The sequence below is a fragment of the Paramormyrops kingsleyae genome, chromosome 14, assembly GCF_048594095.1.
Source record: "Paramormyrops kingsleyae isolate MSU_618 chromosome 14, PKINGS_0.4, whole genome shotgun sequence".
Classification (NCBI taxonomy): domain Eukaryota; kingdom Metazoa; phylum Chordata; class Actinopteri; order Osteoglossiformes; family Mormyridae; genus Paramormyrops; species Paramormyrops kingsleyae.
In genome coordinates this window covers 7,559,899-7,584,690 of record NC_132810.1, presented here as the reverse complement: position 1 = coordinate 7,584,690, position 24,792 = coordinate 7,559,899, and the positions used below count along the sequence as shown (strand labels likewise).

Below are 24,792 nucleotides of genomic sequence, written 5' to 3'. Positions count from 1 at the left end.
AAGAATATTATTTACAATAATATTACTAGTGTAATAAAATCTGCACGGTATATTTCTAACCAACAGCTGCGTATTGTATTTCAAACCAGTCTGGGTGGTACTGGAGGCAAGTCTGAGCTGGCCTGCGGAAAGTAACCATGGCCTGGTTGGTAGGTGTACGGCGATAGCAACGAGATCGACCCTATTAACCACGCGATGTCACACGTGAGCAGGGAAAGAAAGTACCTTTTGGTATATGACCCCACCCCAATGTTAGAACCAGTGATGCTCGACACAAACTGGGGAAGCACAACCTGGGAGAGGAATTACTGAGTGAGCTGATGTGAAACTGTATAATTTCATTTCACTGTAGGATTTTGGGGTTTATTTAAATTTAACAAATATGTAGACTATCTGCTCTGAATGTTTCCAGTCTGCCTTGCTGAAACACATCGCAGTTGTAGAATTTTCTGGACAGTTGACAGTAATTCTTGCAAAATGCATGCATCTGGTTTTCTGGTTCACCAGGCTGATTTTTTTTATTTGATTTAGACAAAATTCATACACAAGTCTGTATGGTTACAGCTTATGAAGCATTTTCTTGACGTAAACATTAACCCAATAGAAAAAATACAACTAATACAGCATTTTAGATGAAATTATTCTGTTACTTGTACCCCAAATCCTGCAACCCTGACATTCAATGTACGACGATATTTGGTTTTATATGAAAGTTCATTAGGACAAAATCCATAAGTTTCTCTAATGTAAATTCTACATGAGTTGGGTAACATTAACTGATTTCCTAATCCCTCTGATATTTCAGGAATGGACTGGATTAAAAATAATCAAGTAAATAAATAAAAATGAGTCCTCCCGGAAAAGTGAACCTGCCTTATGCTGCCCTTCCACAAGGGGGCGTGCGCATGCTTTGTATGGGAAAACCGATTCCTTTGTTACGGACGTGTCAGCAATCGTTTGGTGCGCAAAAAAGAGCACATGTTAAAGAGCATTGCATTTTAATGTGATGGGAAACAAACCAAACCGTAGTGCAGTTAAGCGAGGATTAAAAGCACCCATAATTTCCAGTAGCTTCCAATCTAAATAATCTGGGGCTTTTCTAGTTGAAAGTATGTAATTGGGGGAGTATAAGAGGCTCGACTTCGTTTTTTTCCTGCTACAGTGCAGGCAGGTGCCGATCGCACAGGCCGGGTCGTCTGAGGGAGGGAGCCCGGTGCTGGGCGTCGGGTGCGTCACTAACCTGGAAAGGCTGCTGGAGGCGGCGCCGCTCTTTGCTACTGACAATCCCAGCAAAAATGCTCCGGCGGTGAACGGCGTGCGGAGCACAGGGCGTGTGTCACGCCAAGGCGATTTCCTTGCCCTGTTTCTGCATTTTTAATTATTATAATTAGATTTAGTTTAAAAGCGGATCTAATTCAGCAACGGAGAGGGACGGCGCTTCCCCTGGCCCGGTGTTAATGGTGGCATCGGTGGATCTGGAGTATAGACAGGACCGTGGGACTAAGAATCGTCCAGGATTATTGGGGGATAAATCAGAAAATAAGAGTAAAATACGCTGTTGATTTCCTGAACGGTGTCTGGCTTTTGCAGGAACAGGTATGTGGCTTGATACCTAATGTATGTGGGTAGCGGTGCGAGCAGAACCGCGTCGAGGTGGCTGTATAGGAGCCATTCAGACGTTACATTTGTATATCTTCGGGAAAAAATATCATTTGACTTAGGATTGCTGGCTATTCTGCTGAAAGTCGCAATAAAACGAGGACGGTTCGCCTCGTTTTAGGTGGAGGATCTGGCGGTGGGGGGTGTAGTTTTCCTGGAGCCGCCGTGTTAATTAGTCATTTATTAAATATGGTAATATTATCCAAGCAGCAGGATGACTGGTTATCAGGCAGGCCGGTTGTAGGCTGCCTTGTTTGATCGGCGGCGTCTGGGATAAACCTGCGTTATACGTACGAGGGCTGTCTGTGAAACGGCGTTAGTACATTATATATGGATAATTTTACGATGTGGTAAAGCCGACCTTCGGTTTGCTTGTGATTTTCAAGAATGTGCATTTATATGTCCATGTACAGGAATAATGGCATCGTTGTTGTCATTAGTAGGGCCGCCAACATTATTATAGACGCTGAAAACCAATACTTTACTACAACTGCGTTAAGGGATGTATTATTTGTGCATGGTGTTACCACTGCCAGTAATTATTTATAATTCTGAGTTTTGGTAAGCCGTGGTTAAGATGTCAGTCCATCGATTTGCTGCTTGATCAGACCCCCGCCAGGCCGGACCGCCTTTGTGTAGATGCAGATATTATGTGGACTCCAGAGAGGTGATGGATCTCCCTGGGAAAGAAAATAGTGTTAGAGGAAGATGGGCCTTTCAGCCAGATAATCCCACCCCCCCCCCCCCCATAAGCAAACAGAGAACCTGGATGTCAATGTATCAACGTTCCTCCAGGACCTCAATGCTGCAGACATACAAGACAGACTGTACTCGAGAATACTCTAATAAGTTGTGATAATGCAATAAATACACACAGTGTAAATAAGTAATTGGATGCATGAAGAAGTGGGCCATCGTAAGTAGTGTAGTATGTGTAGTTGCCACTTATGAGATCTTCATCAGTACTCACAATTCCTGCTTGAGGATGCGAGCTGTTTGTCGCCGGCTGTGTAGCTGCTCGTTAAACTCAGCATCCCGACCCTGACTTGTAGCTGCTGGAGGGCGGTCAGCCTATGGCTGCTTGTGATGTCATCAAGTGAATCCGGTCAATACCCTAGGTCCAAGCAAGGGATACCTGGGTTAATGTCCGCCTTGGGCGGGCCTCTCTGGGAAAACACCCCATGTGTTTGCCACCCAGATGCAGTGTCATTGCTAACGAGAACTGGTCGGTGCATGTGGTAGTTCTATCCTTGCTTGTTGGGGAGATACTGGGAGGTGTGTGCTGAATCTCCATCCTCCAGATCCAGTGGGGAATGTCAGGCAGATATCAGCCGCCTGCAGTGACTCCCTGATCCTACATGTTCTTGTGTTGACATTGTTTGATGGTCACCCTTTGCAGTGCACAGGAAGATGTGGGCTTCGCCTTTTCTAACAGCACTATAATTAGGTGGAGGTGGGAGGGGTGATCCACTGTCGTGTGGCAGCAAAGGGACCTGGGAAGGGGCACAGAGAAGAGCATGGAGCTTCTATTGGTGTATCTGAGCCCTGCAGTGGAGTGGTCTATGTGCAGAGGTGGATAGTTCAGGGACAGCAAGTAAAAATCCAGACCACGATAATCTTGGTCTAGATTTGTACATTCTGGACCGGAACCTATTGCTACGTGGTAACTGTCTGATTTGTTCTCTTCTGCCTCGTTTTTTGATTTGTCAGGGCTGAGACCTGTGTGATACTTTTTTTTTTTTTTTTTTTTTTTTACCAGTCCAGGATATCCAGTTGTAAAAATCTGTGTTGGCCTGGACAGACTGACTGACTGGAAACATGTTTGCTTCACCTCTGGCAGACGAAACATTTTGTCTGTGAGATGGCAGTCTCTCTCTCTGTCTCTCTCTGTCTCTCTCTGTCTCTCTCTGTCTCTCTCTCTCTCTCTCTCTCTCTCTCTCTCTCGCTCATTTTTTGGTATGTTCATCTTCAGGATTCCACACGGGCTCCCTGAGCGGCGCATCAATGCAAATCAATATTCAAATTCTGGAGTCTGTAGCTGGCGCCCATGTGATGAGATCTGACCCAGGGTCAGTTTGATAACGTCTTTTAGAGAAACGGCAGGATTAAGGAGTGAGTATGGTCGGGTCTGTGGCAAAAAAAAATGGATTTTGAGCATGGATGAGATTTGTTCATGTGGGAATGTGTTAGACACACAGCTAGATCGATAGCATCCCAGCGCTGCGGGACTTGGTACCGAGATACAAAGTTGAGGTTAAGGACACATCATATGACCACAAACACAACAGTTATAGTCCACAAACATCTGAGCTGTATTGGTGTACACGCTGGTTTGCTCTCGACTCAGGTTTTGTTCGCATCCGTTTTCAGGATGATGTCATACCTCAGGAGAGAGGAGGAAAGCGTGTCATTCGTTCCCTGGAGCCTGTGACTCGTGCTCTTTGGCTCTGCACACCAGTCAGGCGTCTCTTTGGTAGATCTCTTGTGCGTTTTGTTAAGGATTCAGGCTGGAGGCCTGGCTGAGGTAACTGCTGTTAGACCTGCAGGCGTTATTTCATAGCTCTATAAGGCTGCTTTTTTTAATACAGTTTTTGTTTGAATAAAACAGCAGGCATCCCACAACTGTGACACCACGATGTTTCCTTGGTGATGCAGCTCTGTTCCGTCAGGCATGTTTACGATCAGCGATGGGTGTGAGTTTGAAGTGCCGTCCGCGTGCAGGTCAGGGCCTGCTTTGGGTCTATCCCGCCCCACCCCAACCTCCCATTTTATTTTCACTCTAGCCGGTCATATCAGCCTGCAGGGGATTCTGGGTTCTCAGAGTCAGTATAGATTGCAGCTGATGCTTACGAGGGCCCGAGGATTGTGATGTTTGTAACGTCAGTCGTGGAATGTGTCTGCTGAGGGTGATCTTAGGATTTATCCTCCCACCCCCGTAGGATGCCAGCAGACCTCTGAGTGAGGCCGCCAAGATGAGCGTGACATCATGGTTCCTGGTGAGCAGCTCCGGCACGCGCCACCGGCTGCCGAGGGAGATGATCTTTGTGGGACGAGAGGACTGCGAACTGATGCTGCAGGTGGGTGACCCCGCCCTCCAGGAGCCGCAGGCTCCTCCCCAAATATTCTAGCCACTCCCACATGCATCCTGACGTAGCCGAGATTACAGGGGCGCTCCGTGTTTTCCAGCATTCCCATCTTACTGGTCACATCTCCACACCGCAGGCCCCGCCCTCATCTCACAGGCCACGCCCCCAGTAACATGAAGCACGGCCTTCACTCCCGTAGCATGCAGAGCTGTCAAAGCAGAGTGCCAGCTTGTGTTAGATGTTACGTTGCGTTGGAGAGCTTGTCTGGTGGGCTCTTGGGCCCAGGCTGCTGTCCTAAGGCCACACTTATCTGCTTAAGTCATGACGTTTGAGTCGCGCGACAGCACTGTTTCCGGGGCCAACTTGAGTACAAGCCAGTGTGCCGCAGTGTTTTAATCACTCTGGAACAAAAATAAATAAACAAATAAAGAATTGTCCTTGTACTGTTTTCCTTGCACAGACAACGAGAAATGGAAGTGGCAGTGTAAATTAAACAGCAAATTTTCGTATTTTTTTTCCTGTTAAGTATTAGGGGTGTAACGGTACACAAAATTCACAGTTTTGGGTTCACTTTTGGTACAGCAGGGAAAACAGAATTTGTTCTGAGATTATTATTAAAACCGCAAACGCAATTACAAGAAGTTGTAAACCAAAGGCGATGTGTGACAAGAGACACTTAGTTGCAGATTGTAAAGAAAAATAACATTTTAAATTTGAAAATATCATATGGCATTTAAACAGTCATAATAAACTAAATCCCATGTTTTCTTCTACCCAGTATGGTCTGTAACTGAATTTGTTGAAATGGCACAGAGACTGTTTCTGCCTGCCCCGGTCGTTAACACGCTTAGATGGTCGTGTGAAATGGGTTAGTATGTTGGATGTGTTTTCAGCAACATACTCAAGTACAGTGTAACATAGCCGACGGTTTTATTAGCTATGCTTTAGTGTTGGTGTAATTTGCCCGACGGTGTAAGATTAGCCCTAACAAAATCTCAGCCACAATTAGCGTAACGTTTTTGCTGAACATCTACTTGTGAATTCGTGAACATCTATTTGTGAATTGCCCGTGTTGAAAAGTTAGTAGTTGGGAAAAATGCTTTTGTCGAGACCACAAGTAAGATCTTTGTGTTCTTGGTATTGAGAAACTCCCATCGTTTGTTTAGCATAACGGTTTTACGTCAAGCTTTACGTCAGACTTAATTAGTGGATAATGACCACGTACGTGGTGTGATTAATCTGGATCCTGGGAACGTAGTTTTGGTTTTGAAGCAGAGCTGCGTTCTGATTCCGCAGCATCATCAAGTTGACATGCTAAGGTTAAAGTAGGTGAGGCCTGATTAAATCGTTAAGAAGCGGCCGACAGCTGTAAAGGAGGGGTAGGTCTGTTTGGAGTTCAGCGGGATGGTTTAATGATAGTGTCCTCTCTGCTACATGTGTTAGCGCTGAGTCACAGGGGATGGGGTGCGGGGGCTGGGTTTTTGTGAAGGTTCTCTGCATTCCTAAGTGGCCTGCTAGAGGCCGTAGGAAATCGAAACATTTTGGTTCATGTCCTCTTTCCGTACTTCGTGGGACCGAAGGGATAAGAAACCGTGTGATGTTAATTTGTTTAAAGTGCAGGCCTCCATCTTGCCATTACTGCCTGAGCCTGATGGCATCCAGAGTGGTGGGGGGGGGGGCAGTTTTGCTGCTGGATTCTGCACCTACAGTGATTACAGAAGGACTTCAGCCTCTGTTTCTCTTTCCTGGGCCGTTTCCTCCATGCACAGGGCTGTTTAAGTCGTCTTGTCAGGCTGCTGTTGGCCCAGATCCCGGCCCCCCCGCACTGAAGTGCTGCCACTTGCCACTCATCCCCCCACCCCTACCCCCATTCAGATCTGCTGGCTCTGGCCAAACCTCAGCCTCGCCCTTCTCTCACAGCGGACACTTTCCACTCCTCCGCTGTTGCTGCCTTTCGTGTTTTTGTTTAGCCCCCTTTTCCGTTTGGGTCCTCCTCTGCCCCACCCATCCCCCCCCCCCTTCTCCCCGCTGTGTTGGTAGCAGCTTCCCGCTCATAGCGGCCCACCGTGATTGGCTCCGGAGCCGGCGTGTAGCCCGTACCGCACCCATCAGTAATTAGCGTGGCCTGTTAGTGCTCGCACAAGTGCTTGTGAGCCCCAGTCAGCCTGGCTGCTGGTGGGGGTGGGGGGGTGGGGTTCACCTGAGGATATGTCACTGGATGATGTTGGGAAGGGTGATGATGTAAATCCGGAACTCATTAGCAGGACTCAGACAAAGGGCCCAAGCGAGTCAGAGAACAACGAAGCGTATGATGGATGAATGGCTGGGAGGAGTGCATGGAGGCATGGGGGGGGCTCCCTCCCTTTAATGTGGGGGGGGTCTGAAGTGGCTAACGAGGTAACAGAGTAACAGGGTTTGTCTCGAGCTTTTTTTTTGTCAGGATGGTGGGGGGAGTGAGTCGTCGATTTGGGAGCATGGTTTATCTACGGAGCGTTTGAGTGTGTGGGTCCTTTATCCCAGGATGTCCTGTTTATTTTGTCACTCTTTGTGGTTGGTGACGCCGAGGGAGGAACCGGAGCTCCAGGTGGGGCTCTTCTGGGTTCCTGGGAATATGAGGGAATACAGGGGAGCTGATGGAAGCGGGTGGGTCTGGGCCTCAGCGGGCAGTGGGATGGGGTCTTAATGAGCCCGGGCCTCGTTAAACTCTGGCTAAGCGGGAGAAAATCGATTTAGAGGGTGACTTTTCGTGTTGCGGCATTGTGGGCCCATGAAGCGGAAACAATCGCTGGGTTTATGGTCTGACCGCTTGCCTGAGCAGTGAATCAACCCCCCCCCCCCTGTCATGGGTCATCAGCCTGCAGGAATGCATTTGCTCTCCCTCACCCCACCACGCTGTCCTTGGGGGTGTCCTGAGACACCGTGGCCCCTGGGCTGGTTGGTGTGATACTGAGCCTGTCTAGGGAGCCTCATAACCAGCAAGGTTAAGCGCTAAAAGCTACGTTAGCGACGTAGCATTGGCGCTTTTACGCTGCACTTTCAGCTTCTTTAGCGTTTAGCGCAGGAGGCTGCCTCGGTGGACCCGTCCCATTTCCACACCTCTGTCTGCACTATGTATAGCTCTGAGCGCACCTTCCCAGTGGGGGCCGCGTATCTTACATGCTTCTCCTCTCCTCTGCCCCAGTCCCGCAGCGTGGACAAGCAGCACGCCGTCGTCAACTACGACCCCTCCACGGACGAGCACCTGGTGAAGGACCTGGGGAGCCTCAACGGGGTGAGTTGAGAAATCCGACCTTTAAGCCCCCGTGACCCCACTGATAAGCCCTCCTGCCAAGAGCTGGGGGGGTTGACAGCATGGGACAGGTAGGGGTACACACCTTACCTTTCAGGGGGGTCTTTGTTCCAAAGCTGCTAGGTCCCAGGATACGATGTTTGCATTGTGTGGGACTGGTTTCTCTGGTGTGGTGTTTAGTATCATGCTGGGATCAGTGGAAGGGAGCGGCAAACTGTCAGATCAGTGCTGCAGGTCTCAGAGCTCAGACATAAAATTTAAAGTTTCATTTATTCAGTTAAAATTATTCTGATGACTTAACATAATGTATATTGGCCTGCAGTGTGTCTATCCAGTAGTGGTTCCTGCACCAGTCTATGCCAGGCCCCTGTCTGTGGGCCAGCTGGCCTGTGCCATCTTCCCATAACATTTATTAAGCCTCAGTCACATGGTAACACCCCTCATTAGCATTCACTACCTGAGCCTGAGACTGGGTAGGTCACGCTGTCCCTACAAGCAGTATTAGCACGTAGCATGACATTTTTTTTAAAACAATTTAGGTGAACTGCGCCTGTATTTTTTTTTGTCTTTGGAATTTGTCAGAAGCCTTTGGTGCAGTGTTTTCCAATCCGGTCCTCGGGGGTCCACAGTCAGTCCATGTTTTTGCTTCCTCCCAGCTCCCTGCAAGACGGTCCACCTTTCTGTTCGGGAGCTGGGAGGGAACAAAAACGTGGACTGTCTGCGGGTCCCCGAGGGCCGGATTGGGAAACGCTGCTTCATTGTGTTTGCTCTTCTTCCCCGCCAGACATTTGTGAATGATGTCCGCATCCCTGACCAGACCTACATCACCCTGAAGCTGTCTGATGTCGTCCGCTTCGGTTATGATATCCTTCATATCTTATTCGATCGGTGCAGTGGTGCACTGATGTGGTGGTGGGAACGAGGCAGGTTTGTCTGTGAGGAGAATTTTCTGGAAAAAATCACTTTCTTCTATAGAAACATTGTTGCTGTGTGCAGTATTTGTATGTTTTACCCTTGGCTGCAGCCTGACCCTTTAGTTAATGTTTTGCGGTCTCTGTTTTGTCGATAGATTGAGGGACCCACAGAGTATCGGAGCGCGGGGACGGGACAGTCTGGGGTCAGGGCAGTATGAGAATGACCTCCGTGCAGCCGAGTCGGCAGCCGGCCCAAGGTCACGCTCATCTCCTTTGGGAGACCTCGTTCCAGATGTTAAGCTCTTTGTGCTGCTCATCCAGCCTTTGACCTTGACAGGCTGACGGTTGGCTGAGGTTTCTGACAAACAGCTACTCTGTCACATACGCTGATGGAGGTCCCGGGAAATCTGATGAGCTTTCCCGGCCGGGCCGGGCAGTGTGTGGGGTCCCCCTTGGGGGGTTCTGCACCCAGAAAGGGAGGATGGTGCTTTCTGCGCCCTCAGCGATCCTCGGGTCGGACAGACGCTTTTCCAAATGTCAGTCACAGTGAGCCAGCATATGTCTGCAGCAGATTCATTAGCCGTCTTGTTTATCTGGCCCTTAATGAGCCCCTCACATTCTCACGTCTACGTTTTGGAACGGAGTCAGCACAAAGTTCCAGAGGAAGCCCTCAAGGTTGGTGCCCCCCTCCCCCCCCTCAACCTTCACCTTAGTGTTTTGGTTTCACACTCTGTCCTTGCGATTGTGTGCGTGCACCTCTGCGGTCGTCTCTGTGAGTATCACCTCATTTTCAGTTGTGGACTTTCATGGAGTGGGGGGGGGGGGGTTCACCAGCTGCTGACCCCGCCCTCGTTGTCATTCCAGCATGAGAAGTACACCAGCCAGCTGCAGATGAGTCTGAAGGTACAGGAAGGGAGGAGGCGGGAGAAGGGGGGCCTGGCCGACCCGTCACGCTCCAGAACAGAGAAGGTGGAGCGCAAGGCCGTGCCGGGTAAGGGGGGGCCCTGCTGTGGTTCACATTAATGAACCTTTTATCCTCCAGTTAAACTCACTGCTGTCCCAAGCCCCGCCCATCTCCTGGGGTGGGGGGGGAGGGGGTTTGTTTCCCCTCCTCAGTTCCTGCCCATCTGGCACCGAATGACCCGCCCCCCCCTCGGCTCCCTGCAGGGTGGAGTTGGGTCTGCGGGGTGGAGTTGATGAGGTGGAGCGCCTGGTGTGAAAGGAGACTCTGTCAGGCTGGTGTTTGAGGGAGGGGAGGGGGGGCTGTGGAAATGTGAAACTACGCCCTGAACACCCCCACCCCAGGAAATGCGCACCCCTCCCTTAACGGAGCAGCCGTACATAGAAAGATGGAGGGACCTGAACGCCCCTGGCTGTGGGTTTCTACCCGTTTGATGCAGCAATTATTTTGGACGAACGTTTCAGCTCTGAGCTGCAGTAACAGCATTACCTCGCCCTGGATGCGGGTTCGAGAGCTCGCTGCAGGATTGGGATGTGCAGCCTCGCTTGTACCTGCTGCGTATATGCATCTGGTACAGCGGACCATCAGAACATAAAGTAATTTTTCTCTGGTATGATCCGGGCTCTGCTCTGTTATGTCCCTCTGAATCCTTTTAACGGGGCTAATCCTTGTCCACTCCCACCTGCCGCGGATTATCCCGCATGCCGGAGCCGGTCGCCCGGGAGACGGGTCGCAATGTGTGCACGTCTCGGGGGGTTCGTGCGTGTTCAGCCCCAGCTCTAAGCTGTCGCGCTTCACCTGCTTATCCCGCACCTTTGTCGAAGCTCCCTAACCACTGCAGAACTTGCTGGGAATCTGTGTCTGCCCGCAATCCAGATGGGGTCAATCCAGCAAGAAAGCAGGTCACAGAGCTGTGTGGGGCCCTGGGGGGGGCGTGCCTCACTGTCTCTCGCTTGATGCTTCCTCTGCGACAAAAGCCAGGAAACTGAGTTTTAAACAGCAGCGGATGCAGCATGAAGCTGCGTATCCTTGCACGTTAGTGTTAGTGAAGCAGTGCTTCCATTAGTGACCATGAGGCAGCGTAAACTCAGGGTTTATGCTGGAGGTCTTTGTCAGGAGAGGAAACCTTTCACTGTTTATTGCCACACATTATTCCCCCCCCTCCCTCAACCACCCCCCCTTCCCTCCCTTCCCGTTTAGTGAAGTCTGCATTAGCTCATCTTCCTGACACTGCTGACATAACCAGTGACGCTCCAGTCCTCCCAGCCCCGTCTCTCTGGGTGCTGCTGTCCGTCTCATTGCTGTAGCAGTGGCAGCCCTCAATGCTGATGTCCTGGTTTCTTTGGGTCTCATGTGAGCTGGGATGAGCAGCAGTCTGACCACCTTTCCAGGGTCTAATTGACCCCCCCCCATGTCCCTGTGGAGAGCTACTGCCAACAGGGTGTGTAGCTCCTTGAAGCAGGGTGTGACCTTAAAGCTGAAGGGGCGGGGACACAGGCAGCTTGCTCCACCTGCAGCTTGTCCGTCCCCCCCCCCTCCGCCCCCACCTGTTATCACTGGCATCTGCCCCCTCACTGTCCCACGCATCCCCCCCCCCCTTTTGATATATGATTCCCTAACAGCCCCAGTCTCCTAGCCTCAGGAGTGCCTTATATCCTGCTCCAGCGTCTGTGCGCTGATCTGAGATCTGCCTTTTCCCAGTGAAGCACCAGATTGTTCATCCCCTGCTGTGCAGCGTGGATCTTTACACAACGTTCCAGTTCCCCCTTTTCTCACTCTCCCGTGGTGATCTTCCCCTCTGTAATTGAACCAGTTAACCTTACTTACGATCTGAGCCATTACTGGGGGAGGCTGATGGTTGATTGGTTGGTAATGTTTGGACCCTGCTCCTGCTCAGTTGAGACGGCCAATAGGAAGGTTCTATGGGTGTGAATGGTGACCAGGTTGTTGCTAGGATTATAAACCTTTTCTAAGGGAGTTGATTTGCCCTCTAACGTCCTTCATACGAACACCTTCTTGTCATTGTGGACGTGGCGCTTTTCTGTAGCCCTGCCTGTCTGCCGGTAAATTTGGATAAAGACAATGATATGGACTTTATCTGTGTCTGACACAGTGTGACTGTCATGGCTGCAGTTTTACAAACAGGCTTTTGTTTCACACAGTTTGATCTAGGGCATGTGAGCAGTGTGGTGTGTGAGCGGATTGTGTAGGGCGGAGTTTGTCTGGCAACCTTACCTGTGTTCTGTGTGTGTGTGTGTGTGTGTGTGTGTCTGTACCCACAGAGGCCCCAGAGCCGCGCCCCACCCCTCTCTACGGCCAGCCCTCTTGGTGGGGCGACGATGATGTCGGCATAAACGGCCAGAAGAGGGAGAGTTGCCGGCCGAACGGGAGCCACGCAGGTCAGTCGCTGCCCCAGGGCACTTCCTGCTTCCTCCCCCATGCTGGGCGGAGCTCTGACACCCTGTCTTACTAATGTTTAAATAACACAAATAAGTTACCTGAGTCAATTACAAGATGGCAGGTGGGGGGTGGAATGTGACCTCATGCGGGCAGAACTAAGATTCTGGCCTTGAAACCAGCACTAATCCACGGAGCTTTTAGTCACGGTGCTGTGCACCCAGTGCAGGGCTGCTGGCAGTTCTGATGGTTCTCTGCTCAGGAGACGGGACCACGGTGTCCAGGACGTAGCTGAGCGGTGAGCGTGAGAGAGGCTGGGGGTTAGAGTCCACCGCTGTATGGCTGAAGGCCACGCTAATCGAAGACGAGCAAAAGCCACTATGGTATGGAGCAGGCCTGGGGCAGCGAGTTAAAAAAGCAGCACCGGATCACGTTTGCAGTCTGCGTTTCTGAAAACGACACCCTGGGCGTGGAGTATAGGGCTGTCGGAACCTACTGCTGCCTTATGGCCTGTGGCTGTATTGGTGTTAGCCAAAGCTGCACTGGGTAATTTTCTCCATGATTATTGCTCACACGACTGGCTTTGTTGCCTTGAAGAGACATTTAGATTTCAAAAGGCAATTTCAGAAATAATCTGATGAATGAATTTAGACTAGGTGTGTTTTTCTCTTCTGTCTTAAATTGGAGTCTGGTACCCAGGATCAAATTACAATAATGCAGTGTGTATGAACTGGTGTATGAGTGCTAAATAATTAAACAAAAGACTGACAGAAGGTCAGCAGCAACGGTCTGGAAAGCACAGCCACGTACTTTTCTGTGAGAAGTTTAAAAATCTCGTTGTGTTTTTTCTGCAGCTACTTGGCACCCAGGGGCAGTTTAAAGGTAACACTTTGAAGTGTGGCCGTTCGGCTTGCCCCTTTTATAGGTTGTGCCTATTTCATTGGCTCGTAGGATGCCCCACCCCCCCCAGGGCCCTGAGCATTGTGTCAGGGTGTGGCACCTCCTCACTGTGTTTAAGTTTCTGTGTGTTCAGACCACCCCTTCTAAACTTGTGCTACATAACCCCGTGGACCACAAGAATTTAAGGCAGTGTTTCCCGATCCGGTCCTCGAGGACCCACAGACAGTCCACGTTTTTGCTCCCACTCAGCTCCCATAGAGCTGAGCAAAAATGTGTACTGTCTGGCAAGGAGCTCGGAGGGAGCAAAAACATGGACCGACTGTCGGTCCCCAATGACCGGATTGGTAAATACTGATTTATGGAGTTGTCAGGGTACTGTGTCCCCAAATCTGAAATGAATTTTTTTGGTCTGATTGAAAGGTGTTGGGTGCCTTGCATGTGAAAGCCAAGTTTAGCTTTGGTGGTTCAAGGTTTTTTACAGTATCTGGCTGTGCTTTCCTGGTGGGTGTGTGTTTGCATGCCATCATGTTCCACCTTGACATCTACCCACAGACCATTCCAAGGTCAGCTCTAGACCTGAACTTGAGGTCAACGGCTCGCACCTGGACTACAGGGATCCACTCACCAAGCCTGTCTACCCATACCGGAGGGAGCCCAGCTACTTTGAGATCCCCACCAAAGAGATCCTTCACTCCAAGCCCTCTGAGGGTGAGGACCAGGAGATCCCCACCAAGGACACGGACAGCCCAGCGAAGCCGGCCCCCACTTCCCCTGCTGTGCAGAGCCACGCCTCCTTCACCATCGAGTTTGACGACTGCAAGATGAAGATCAAGGATCACATCACCAAGTTCTCCTTCCGCCAGCGCAAGCCGCTGTTGCGGGAGTTGGCCACGCCCACTGAGGTGATGTCCGCTGAGAGCAAGGTGGCCGACTGGCTGGTGACCAGCGACATTAGCATGATGAGATCGAAGGCGCCCTGCGAGGATGTCTACAGCACCAAGAGCGACCTCCCTATGCAGGTCAAGACCCTCAAAGGTTAGATTTCTGCGGTCACAGCACATCTGGTCGATGCTCCTCCTTCTGTGTGATCTTATCATTCTCCATCTCTGTGCAGGGCACCACCACGAGGATGGCACCCAGAGCGACTCCGAGGGCCCCGTCTTGAAAGACAAGCGGGCCGAATTGCAGCAGCCCCTCCCGTCTCGCCCGCTGCCCCTGCGCCAGCACGTCCCGCTGCCGGTTCAGAAGCCCCCCAGTCCACCACCCACTGACAGCTTGCAGGCAGCCTCGTCTCCGGAGCCCCGTTCCCCACCACCCCCACAGGGCCAGAGCAGGCCTGACCCCCAGCAGGCCTTCGTCATAGAGTTCTTCGATGATATTCCCCGAAAGAAGCGCTCGCAGTCATTCACCCAGAACTCCGCCCAGCCTGACATGTACTCTGCCATCAAGGCTAAGCTGGAGAAGCGCAAGGCTGGGACCCAGACTGGGGAAAGGCCTGCCCCCTCACAGGGGCATGCCCCTCCTACCCAGCAGATCACCGTGCCACTGAAAGTGTCCGGTGCGGGGGCCCTGCCACGGTCTGTCTCTCTCAAGCGGGAGAAGACGGACGACAGGACCAGCAGCCCCCCTTCTGGCTCGAGCTTCACCATCAGGCCTTTTGGCAGCGTAGGGAGGAGGTCCAAGCTGGCCCAAGACTTTGCGGCCGAGGTTCTGCGGGAGTCGGGCCAGATGGTCGCTCCTGCCCAGAAGACGTTCCCATCCCCCATACCGAGCCCCCGCCGGCAGGCCGCCTACTGCTCCCCGACCGCCACCCCCATCCACAGCCCCAGGCCCCGCACAGCCCAGCTGGGTGTCTGTCCTGATATCTCGAGGACCACCCAGGCCATCAAGAATGAGGAGGAGGACAGCCTAAGTGACGCCGGTACCTACACCATCGAGACGGACGCCCAGGACAAGGAGGTAGAGGACGCACGCAACATGATCGACCAGGTGAGGGCACACCTACCGCGAGTACTGAGCAAAGGAGATTGCCTATTATATTTGTGCCTCCTCTGAAGGCAGGGCCTGTGTGGACTGGATTGTGCACCTTGGAAGGGCATAGATTTTTATCTTAAAACCTCATTTTGCTGTATCCAAAACAATGAAATGTAGTTTTAGGCACTTAGACAGTCAGGTGCCACAGCACATAATCTCATAGCTGTAGGTCAGATGATTGTTCAGGGACACCCATAAACAGGGCATCGTGGGACAAGATATTGACGTTCTCTTATGTAACTATGAAGTGCACACAGGCCAGGTGCTGTGAAGCTGATGTGCTTCCTAATGCTTTGTTTATGGGGTCTTATGAAGCTGGCTAAAGAGGCTTTTCCAAGTCCAGATATTCAGTTCAGCCTGTTTCAAGCGCCCTCTTCTGGTCCTTGGTGCCCCTACTATTTGAACACTTCCAGTTCCTTCGCCCCCCACCTTCTCATGCGGCCTAATTTGCAAATGAGGCCCCTCCCCCGTGCTGGAGCTGAGGCTGCCGCACACCATCAGGCAAAACACCTTGACCCCCCTCAAACCAGGAAGGTGGGTGACCCGGCCTTATGCCTTGGGAATTCCGGCGAGTCACTGAAAGGGGAGGAGCGGATTCCTTCTGAGCCGCAGTGCACAAGCAGCCGGAAAGGGCTTAGCTTAAAAGGGATGGAAAATGCAACAACTGTTAACAGCAGCAGTAGGGGTGGGCGGGTGTTAGGTCACATGACATGTATCACCGCCAGCCCCTTCCAGACACATTCCTCTGAGTCAGGCCTCGTCCAGCTGCAGTCCAAAGTCCCTGGTGTCTGAACCTACCGCTATGGCTCTCTTCACAATTGGAGCCCTTCCAGTCTGCTCCTTTTGGCAAAGATACCTGTGGCATGCAGTGTTAATTTGTCTTATGTGTGGCATTGCAGTGTGTTTTATTAAGTGTAAAATTATAGTGGTGTGTTATGAGTATTAACTGCCAGATAAAGTCGGCGTAAAACTCTGCAGAGCAGCCCATTTAGGGCTGCTGTCACCTGAACCCCGAGAAGGCTTTCACTGCGTTTAACCGTTTTTAATCTTGCTCGCAGTGCGAGTGGGAGCGAGGCATACACAAACACTCAAGCATGTTAACAGTAAGATTCGGCTCCCATTCTGAAGCTTGCTGCGACGTGCTCTGACCTGCTCTGTTGGAGACACTGCCCCCTGCCTGTAAGATTTGGAACTGCTCAGATCTCATTCTGCGGTTCAGCAGTTTAAGTATTTACTTCGTAATGTAGCTCCCATAATAGACAAAAACAGAGGCTTCTGAAAGTAAAGGTAAACTGACACCTGAACGGCAAGGCTGTCTGACATCTTCTCTTCACAGAAGACCTGCTTTCCACTGATAAATCAGCAGATGTAAGCTTGCTTCTCAGTTATACGGCCCAGTAAACATTTTGGCTGGCATCGTCTGCCAGTTCACGCTGCGTGGCTCTCGCCTCCTACAGCAGGGAGGCTTTTTGTCGTCTGCCATAGCCTCTCTGATGACAGTCACTGCAAAGAACCAATCGGGCAATACTCCCCTACAAGTCCTGTGAAGAAAGGGCTTGCCATCAACTCCACAGGGGGAGGGGATGCTAACGTCTGATTGGCCTGCTCTACTGTCCATCAGCAGCCCATGTGTGGGCTCCTCCCCTTTTCTCCATGACTTATGCCTGCTTTGTTCCTGACAGGTGTTTGGTGTTCTTGACGCCCCCGAGTACACCGGCGTGACCATGCCAACCTATAGGCCGCTAATTAACCAGGACAGGGAGCAACAGGCTAGCAAGTGTAGCTCTGGGGATCTAAAACCAACCCCAGAGCAGACCTGTAGTCCAGAGGCCTTTAGTGGCACCCCCAGCAGCCCTGCACAGGTAAAGAAGCCTTTGGGCCCAGCGCGTTGTCACCCACCCATTGGAAACACCCTGGGCTCAGATCTACCCCATTGGTCGGTCAATCAATCAATCAACCAGTCAAATAATCATTCACAGAAGAATGATCAGAGCTGCATGATCTCACTGTTAATTTGGCATGGTGCTTCTGTCTCCTTCCATGATCCACTTCCTTGCTCTTCCATTTGTGGTCGGTGGCTTTTATGTTTGGTCTCTCCCCCAGCTGGTTGTGGGCTCTTTCTTCACTGGGGCAAACCAATCAGTCTGCTTGTCGAGAGTATGCAGGTTGGGATATTTATTTTGGGCCGACTTGTAATTGCTGGTGAATGATCTGACTTCTATTCTAATTCTCTTGTAAATGAAAAATGTCACATGGCTTTCCCCCCCATGGTTAAAGTGTTAAGGTTTTAATAACACATTTTCTGCGTCCGTGAAAAATATCCCAACCTGAACAGGATTCGTGCCATCAAACACAACCATAAATGGCATTGTACTAATGGTGTATGATTTGAATAAAATTTGGGCAGGCTTTATTTAACTGGTTACGGCCATGGTTTCAGATGAATCTGACATGTTCTGAGATGACTTGTCTTCAGTCACGCATTGCTTCTAACCAATTCCCTGTGTTACAGCTGCAGGCACAGCCCGCTGACTCTGTATCTCCGGGTGGCCCCAAGTGGGTCTCTCGGTGGGCCAGCCTGGCTGACAGCTACACTGAATCGGGGCCCCCTGGAGGGCTCCTGGACACCCCACCTCAGGGAAACTTCACAGATGGAGGTAAGAGTGTTGAATATCATTGTGTTCCATCATTAGCCCATTTGATTTACATGTCTGGGAATTGTTTGCCTTCTTTGAACCAAGCAGTCCACCTTCCAGGGAGCATCCTTAAACACTACCTGGGATGACTGAAAATGCAGATAACTCATTTGTTTCAATGCGTAGATGGTACGGTTACCCATCATGCACTGCCGAACCACAGATTGGACAGTGCTGAGCCAGAAGCTACCCACGGCTCCAGAACACGACGGCTCCTTCCCCAAGTTCCTCCATCTGAAAAAGCCGAGAGCTCGGCCCCCAGCATGTCAATGCGACGGGAAAGCGCCACAAGCCGCGAGGCCCCCGAGCAGGGCGTGGCCACGGGCCGCCAAGGGGAGGCTGTCCAGAGGCTGACTGTGCAGGATGAGCTGGAGCCCGACAGCCTGAGCGATGCCAGCAAGTCTGACGATGGCTCCGCTGCGGCGGATCGGAGCAGGAACTCCCTCTCCGGGGGAACGGAAAGGCCCACAAAAGAGAAAACGAGGCCCCAACCAAAGTCCACGTTCTTCTACATCGGCTCAGAGGATGTAGAAGCTGCCCCATCTTTGGCAGAAAAGGATCGGAATCCACCCCAGAAAGCCTCCTCTGCGACGACCCTGAACCAGCATAAGGCCAGCCTAGAGCCCAAGAGGGCGGTCAAGTCCACTGCCTCAGCCTTGGCCTCTAATTTCTTCATGGAGGACAGTGGGGACACGACTGCCAAAGAGAACGCCGCCTCGTTCTTGCGGCAGGAGAGCTTCACCAGGGACAAGCAGAGTGATGCCGTCCATGTCCACCAGCTACCACACATCCAGAGTCATTCCGCCCCGAGGGACGCCGACCGTGCCGACGCGCACCAGGGCCAGTGCGGACAGGACACACAGTCCTTCCTCAGGGACACTGAGAATGCGCTGGCAGCCCTGGAGGCAAAGCTACAGGCCCAGACTCAGGCTTGTAGCCAGAGAGCAGAGGATTCACTATCGGGAGAGTCGGACATAGATACATCTAGCACAGTCAGCCTGGTCAGCAACCAGAATGCTCCCAGCGACGCGTCCAAGAAGAAGGCTGCTGTCAGCAGCACGCAGAAGGGCAAGTCGTCATCCTTGTCCATCCAGGACCAGGGTCAGACGGCCACGGCCCTCGAGCGCCTGTCCGAGAAGCGGCGCTCTCAGACCACCAATGGTACTGGCAAGGCTGACGCCGACAAGCGGTTCCACCGCCGGCGCAACTCTGGGACCCGCGGTTCCTTGGAGCTGAGCGACGAGACCCAGAACTCTAATCAGCCTCAGGGCCACTGGCATGACAACTTCTCATCGGATCAGGAGACCGGCTCTCGTACCTCTGTCGGCAAAAAGCTTTCCATTCGGCCCCAGAGGGAGGAACTTAGCAAGGCGTCCAAGGGTCACCAGGGCCTGACGCGCTCCAACAGCCTCTCTGCCCCGCGGGCCACGCGAGCCTCCATGCTTCGCCGTGCCCGTCTGGGCGACGCCTCGGACAACGAGGGCACCGAGACGGACCGCACATCTCAGAACTCAGACCCAGCTAAGCCGGCAACTGATGCCAAGAAGCTGTCCCGGCTGGACGTCCTGGCGCTGCCCCGCAAGCGGACCGGATCCTTCACCGCACCCAGCGACACCGAGTCTTCTGCCGGACGGACAGGCTTCTCCACCCGCAGCTCCGAGCCCGGAAGCTCCGTGCGCAAGGCGTCCACTGCCGAACCCAGGTCCCGGCATGGTATGGCATCCACAGGGAAGCAGCCCGTCAGCCGGACTCGCTCCAGCAGCGCCAAGTACTCCGGCACAGCTGGTGAGTACAGAGCTACCATTGTGCTAGTGGAGGGGCTGCTTTCCTGACTGGTATTCCAGTGTTTTTTTTGGAGTTTGTGAACATGGTGTCACCCACTGTGGCAGTAATCCCTGATTCCATGTAGTCCGGCGATCACATCCTTGTCATCTCATTATTAATAGTAATCGCTAAGTCATTTAATCCATTATCATACCTAACCATCAGTATATTCAACTTATCTTTCCTTATGGCTTTTTTTTTTTTTTTCTTCACGCATCTTGGGAAAAGCGTCCCGGCGTCGGCAGAAGGGCTCCGACTACACGTCCACGTCGGACGAAGAGTACGACGGCACCCCCAAGCACAAACGCCCGCAGTCGTTGGCTGCTACCCAGACACCCCAGGGCCAGGCGTCCAACGTGCCCCGCCTCCGCTCACAGTCTCGCCAGTCCGAGGATGAGGAGAACGAGGGTGACCCCTTCCAGAACTGGTCGGCGCACAGTGCGGAGATCGCCAGGTTCGGAAGGCGTGTGGCTAGATCCTGTGTAGCTTTTCTATTTTATGTGCATCCAGTGCAAGAACATGTGGACACTGATTTTTGATTGCTATCTTCCACTTTGCCCTCAGCTTGCTGTCTGTAGTCTGTACAGGGTATGACTGTGCAGTCTAACGTAGGCTTTGCTCTTTCAACCTCCTCCACTCTCCCCCAGACTGAGTCAAGACCTGGCCAAGGACCTGGCAATCCTGGCCCGGGAGATCCACGACGTAGCCGGGGATGGTGACTCCCAGGCCCCCAGTCCTGTTCCCAGCACCCCCGCTTCTACCATCTCTGCCCGTGAGGAGGTACCTCTCTCTGTTCTCCATTCTGAACCTTCAGATCTGTGGCGGTCAATCCTAAACTGAAATTGAAACCTGTAGGGGTCGCTGTTGTCAGAGAAGGTGCGCAGTAGCTGCCCAGGACTTTGTCTTCATGTTGATCTTTCTCTTCCTGTGAACAGAAAACAAACCCATCTCGGCAAGCCGCCCGCACATCTCAGGTGCTGAGCCCATTCCTCCCCCCCAACCCCGCCCATACCCCCACCCCCACACCTTCACCTCACTCTCCCATCCTTCTGTATTGGCTGTCACTCCACTTTTAGTCCTTAGCCGTGTTGGAATCAGCCTAGGCCGTCTTCCCTCCATTTTGTTCCGTTGTGCACTTCCTGTAATCCACTTTCCAGCTCCTTCCTGTAATCCGCTTTCCAGCTCCTTCCCACGTTGAGATTAGCGTGTTCCCGCAGTCGCCTCGAAGCCGTCTTTCCCTCACGCCGCGTATCTTTACTCTGCTATTCTCCTTCTCCTACCAGTTGGTTCAGCACATTCCAGAAGCCAGCCTAAATTACCAGAAGGTTCCGCCTGGTTCTGCCAGGCTCAATGAACCGGACCAGAACACAAATGAGCAAGACCTGAACTCCAAGCGCCGCGTGTGGAACCGTGAGGAGGTAATCCAATACGTTCCCTCCAGAACCAGCAGCACAAAAGCTTATTGTTGCCCTTCTTAGCGCAATTCACAATGATCCCTTGAGTCTCCGGTACTCTCAGTCCCATACAGATTTCAGTTTTACCGTTTTTATCCCCCATGATCCTAAAAAGGATTTGAATAAACCCTTGATTTACTTTTCCCGTTCTTCTGGTCTTTCCAGGTCATGTTCGATCACCTGATGCTGAATCCCGTCTCTCAGCTATCACAGGCTATTCGTGAAAACACGGAACAGCTGGCGGAGAAAATGAAGTGAGCTTCTATGACCATTCCCAGTGTTGCGTTCCAGGTTAAAGTTGTCTGCTTGCTCGCCCAAGCTGTGTGGGACTGCTGTCGTGGCAAAACAACCTTCTGTTGTCTGGAAACCAATATGTGTGGCAGCGGTGGGGTTTCCAGAAAGTTTCACGTGGTTCACACACTACAGCATACATCCCATAAAGTATGATTATTTTCAAATTTCCTGCATGTTGGGAGATTGGCTAAGAGATGCCTAAAGGCATTTTTTCTTGTTAAATGTTGAAGATTAGTGCCAACTCTGGAAGTACCTGTAAATGTCTCTTTACATTGATTTTGGACATAGGCTGTTTATTCCCTGCCCCCCCCCCCCCCAGGGCCATGTTCCACGACAAGCTGGACGCCTGGGAGGAGCTGGAAGCAAGGATTAACGCGGACAACGAAGTCCCCATCCTCAAAACATCCAACAAGGTTGTCCTGCAAACACCTTCGCCTGACCATTCAAGGCTGTAGTGTTTAGATGTGCTAAAAGGCAAGGCACCCGTCTCAGCGGTGGCCTTCGGGTTGGTGACAGACTTATTTGGTGTTTTAGGAAATCATGTCCATTTTGAAGGAACTGAGAAGGGTCCAGAAGCAGCTGGAAGGTGAGATCACTCTCGAGATCTGACGAGCTTCTCCCACTTTTCACTTTCTGTTTTTCAGTCACTAAGTCTTCCTGTTTGTCATAATTCCATTAATGCAGGAAGAAAAGGGTAAACAGACTAGGAGACTTTTGTAATACTCAGTATAACGGCTGTACTGACTTGTAGGGAACACGCATGCCTGCAGAGATGTCTGTCTGAGCGGTTTGATGCTAATGGCGCTAATCGATTTCCTTTCTCTCTTGTCAGTCATCAACACTATTATAGGTCCTTGTCCAATCCCGGGGCACGGCACTCCCAAGGCCCGCCTTCCCTCCAAGGAATCTAGGCCACCGTCACAGACTGACAGCGCCAGAGAGCGTATCAGGAGGGCCATGGCAGACCCCGAAGTTGAGAGCATCATGCTTTAAGCTACGGGGAGCCCCCTGGTGGCAGTTTCTACTCAAACGCTTGTATAGTCCATCAGGTTTTATGTGCTTACTGTGTGTGTTTATATGGGTGGGGGATGACAGTATGGTGCATAAAAACCTAGACTAAACAAAACAAGTCTTAGAAAACGCCTTGCTTGCCATAACAAGCGGCTTGCGTGGAAGTGCAGCCTGCATGCCTTCATCCTCACTTTTTGAGCAGTATTTGGGTCTATAGCAAAACAGGTCTGGGCTGCGACAGAGCAGTGGAGGGTTTCTCACTGCAGGACGGGAGCTCTGACCCTCGCTTTCACACTGACGTTCCGCATTTGCACTCGTGTTCCCCGTGTCCACGTCGTTAGCCTGAAAGTCGTACAACCCATGTGATCGAGCTTCAGGTCCTGGCTGTGATTTTGAACCTGGTGTCATGGAGGACGTTTGAAGGTATTTATGTGATAAGCCATGGAAGAAAAGGGTCCCAGGATGTTTTTCCCGGAGGGTGAATCGCTCCTGCGCATTGTGGCGGACATCCCCCCCCCCCCCCCCGCCCCATTCTGTTAAAACGCACCATGTCCTGCTTGAACTGGTGAAGTTGAGCTGCTGTCTGGAATCCCACCTGATGCTGTCAGGTGGAGTAACTGCATTAAATTCTCGTAAAATATCACACTAAACGAGTCTGATGACAGACCGATCTTGTGCGACAGGAATCTGTCCATTTTTCTTAGTTTTTGAACTGGGATGGTGTTTTTGATTTTGATGTCACGCTGTATTTAACGTAGCGCTTTCCAGATTATCCCCAGGAAGCACAATGGGAGAGTTGGCGTACGCCGAACTGTTTATGATCACATTTCTTTTAGTTCGTCTCTGTCTGCAATCGTCTCCTGTCTCCTCCACACTCATATCTCAAGCCTGGACCCGTGTGGGCTCCCGTGGACCATCCGGCTTGCTCACTCTCACGGTCAGATGGCACCAAGTCTGCTTTTTTTGGTGGTTTTTGATGAGGAGGATGTAGTCAGAGGTACTATGATTTGCCCATGCAGATCACCCTCTTGCTCGGAAGTCACCCCTGTGTTTGTTACTGCAGTCCAGTTGGAACAGCGGCAAGTTGGCACTTTGTAGAGCCATCACTGTAGCACAAGGCCAAAGATGACCACTCTGTCGCCCCTGTGCTGGCATTAAACACCAGTCCTGAAGTGGTGTCCTGTTCAGAACCATCACAATTTTGTCCAGTAGCTGTCCAAAATACCCTGTGCCTGTTGCTCGTCATTTCCCATAGATGCTGCTGAGGCTGTATTTCTCCACCCCACCCCCCCACCCCAGCGAGATCCTGTATTGGGTCAGCTTCCTCTTCTTGGTTGCACTATGGTAGAAAAACACTGTGTCCCCCAGGGTACCATGGTAACCTGGGCCCTCTGCACTTAGCTTCACTTGAAGGTGGGTGGGCGAGGCCTTGCGGCCGCTTTGCAAAAATGCACGTGTGGCACATGTCTTTTGTTTTTGTGGGGGGGGGGGGGGGGTGAGGGTGAGGTAGAGAGTATCACACCAAATGTGCTTTTTTCCCTAAAAGGACACCTAGCTGTCAGACTGGTTGGCGGTGGGAAAACAAACCAACTGAACAGGGGGATTTGGATGAGATATATAAAAAAACACCCTCACCTTGTCTAGCTTGAAAGGAAAAAAACACTGTATTTTTCAATCTATTGTTCATAAAGTAATTTAGCCATCGTGACGTGTATTGGTATGCTCTTTGTTTTTCGTTAATTGGTTATGCACCTCTCCCCGGCTCACAGAGGCTGTTGCATTACTTCTTGTTGAATTACTGCACATAATAAAGGTACTGACTTACCATCGTGAAATGCTGGCCCGTGCGAAATGCCTTTTACCGCCGCTGTGTTTAAATTGATGCGACTGGCTGCGATGCTTGTGACGTAAACACTGCTGCTGATGTTCAGTGTCCTGCATAAATTCCTCTTGGTCATTTCCTTTGTGGTTCCTTTGGTCAACCCCTGCATGCATGAAAGAAAAAGAAACAAAATTTTCCAGGAACATCACGCCAATATTCTGGACTAGATCTGCATCTTTCTGCTATTCCAGCTTCAAACTCTCCTACTTCCCCTTTTTTTAACATTTCAATTGTTTGTTCATTTCATGAACATAAGGTATAATTTAAGGATGAGTTCTGGGTTATTTACATTATTTTGAAAATTTGTTTAAGGGGGGAATTATGTACATCTTTTTGCATTATTTAGAAAAGTTTGATTTTATCTTTTGTAATAAATTGACGTCAATCTTTA

At 51.2% G+C, this 24,792-nt stretch overlaps 1 protein-coding gene across 7 annotated transcripts; it reads left to right on the top strand.

Moving 5' to 3' along the window:
- The first annotated feature begins 237 nt into the window (after positions 1–237).
- Positions 238–24,792, top strand: cep170ba (centrosomal protein 170Ba). 7 transcript variants are annotated; one of them, XM_072699211.1, is made up of 20 exons: positions 238–312; positions 4,599–4,736; positions 7,927–8,016; positions 8,819–8,899; positions 9,567–9,623; positions 9,813–9,939; positions 12,192–12,308; positions 13,759–14,241; positions 14,321–15,195; positions 16,923–17,102; positions 17,753–17,897; positions 18,063–19,721; positions 19,989–20,214; positions 20,408–20,540; positions 20,696–20,734; positions 21,044–21,178; positions 21,380–21,468; positions 21,828–21,921; positions 22,043–22,094; positions 22,341–24,792. In XM_072699211.1, the coding sequence occupies exons 2-20, from the start codon at positions 4,632–4,634 to the stop codon at positions 22,499–22,501; spliced, it is 4,848 nt and encodes a 1,615-aa protein (XP_072555312.1). In that variant the 5' UTR covers positions 238–312; positions 4,599–4,631; the 3' UTR covers positions 22,502–24,792. The 7 variants fall into 7 exon arrangements, with proteins under 7 accessions (XP_072555312.1, XP_072555314.1, XP_072555313.1 ...); XM_072699213.1 differs by lacking the exon at positions 238–312 and adding an exon at positions 901–960; XM_072699212.1 differs by lacking the exon at positions 238–312 and adding an exon at positions 971–1,227.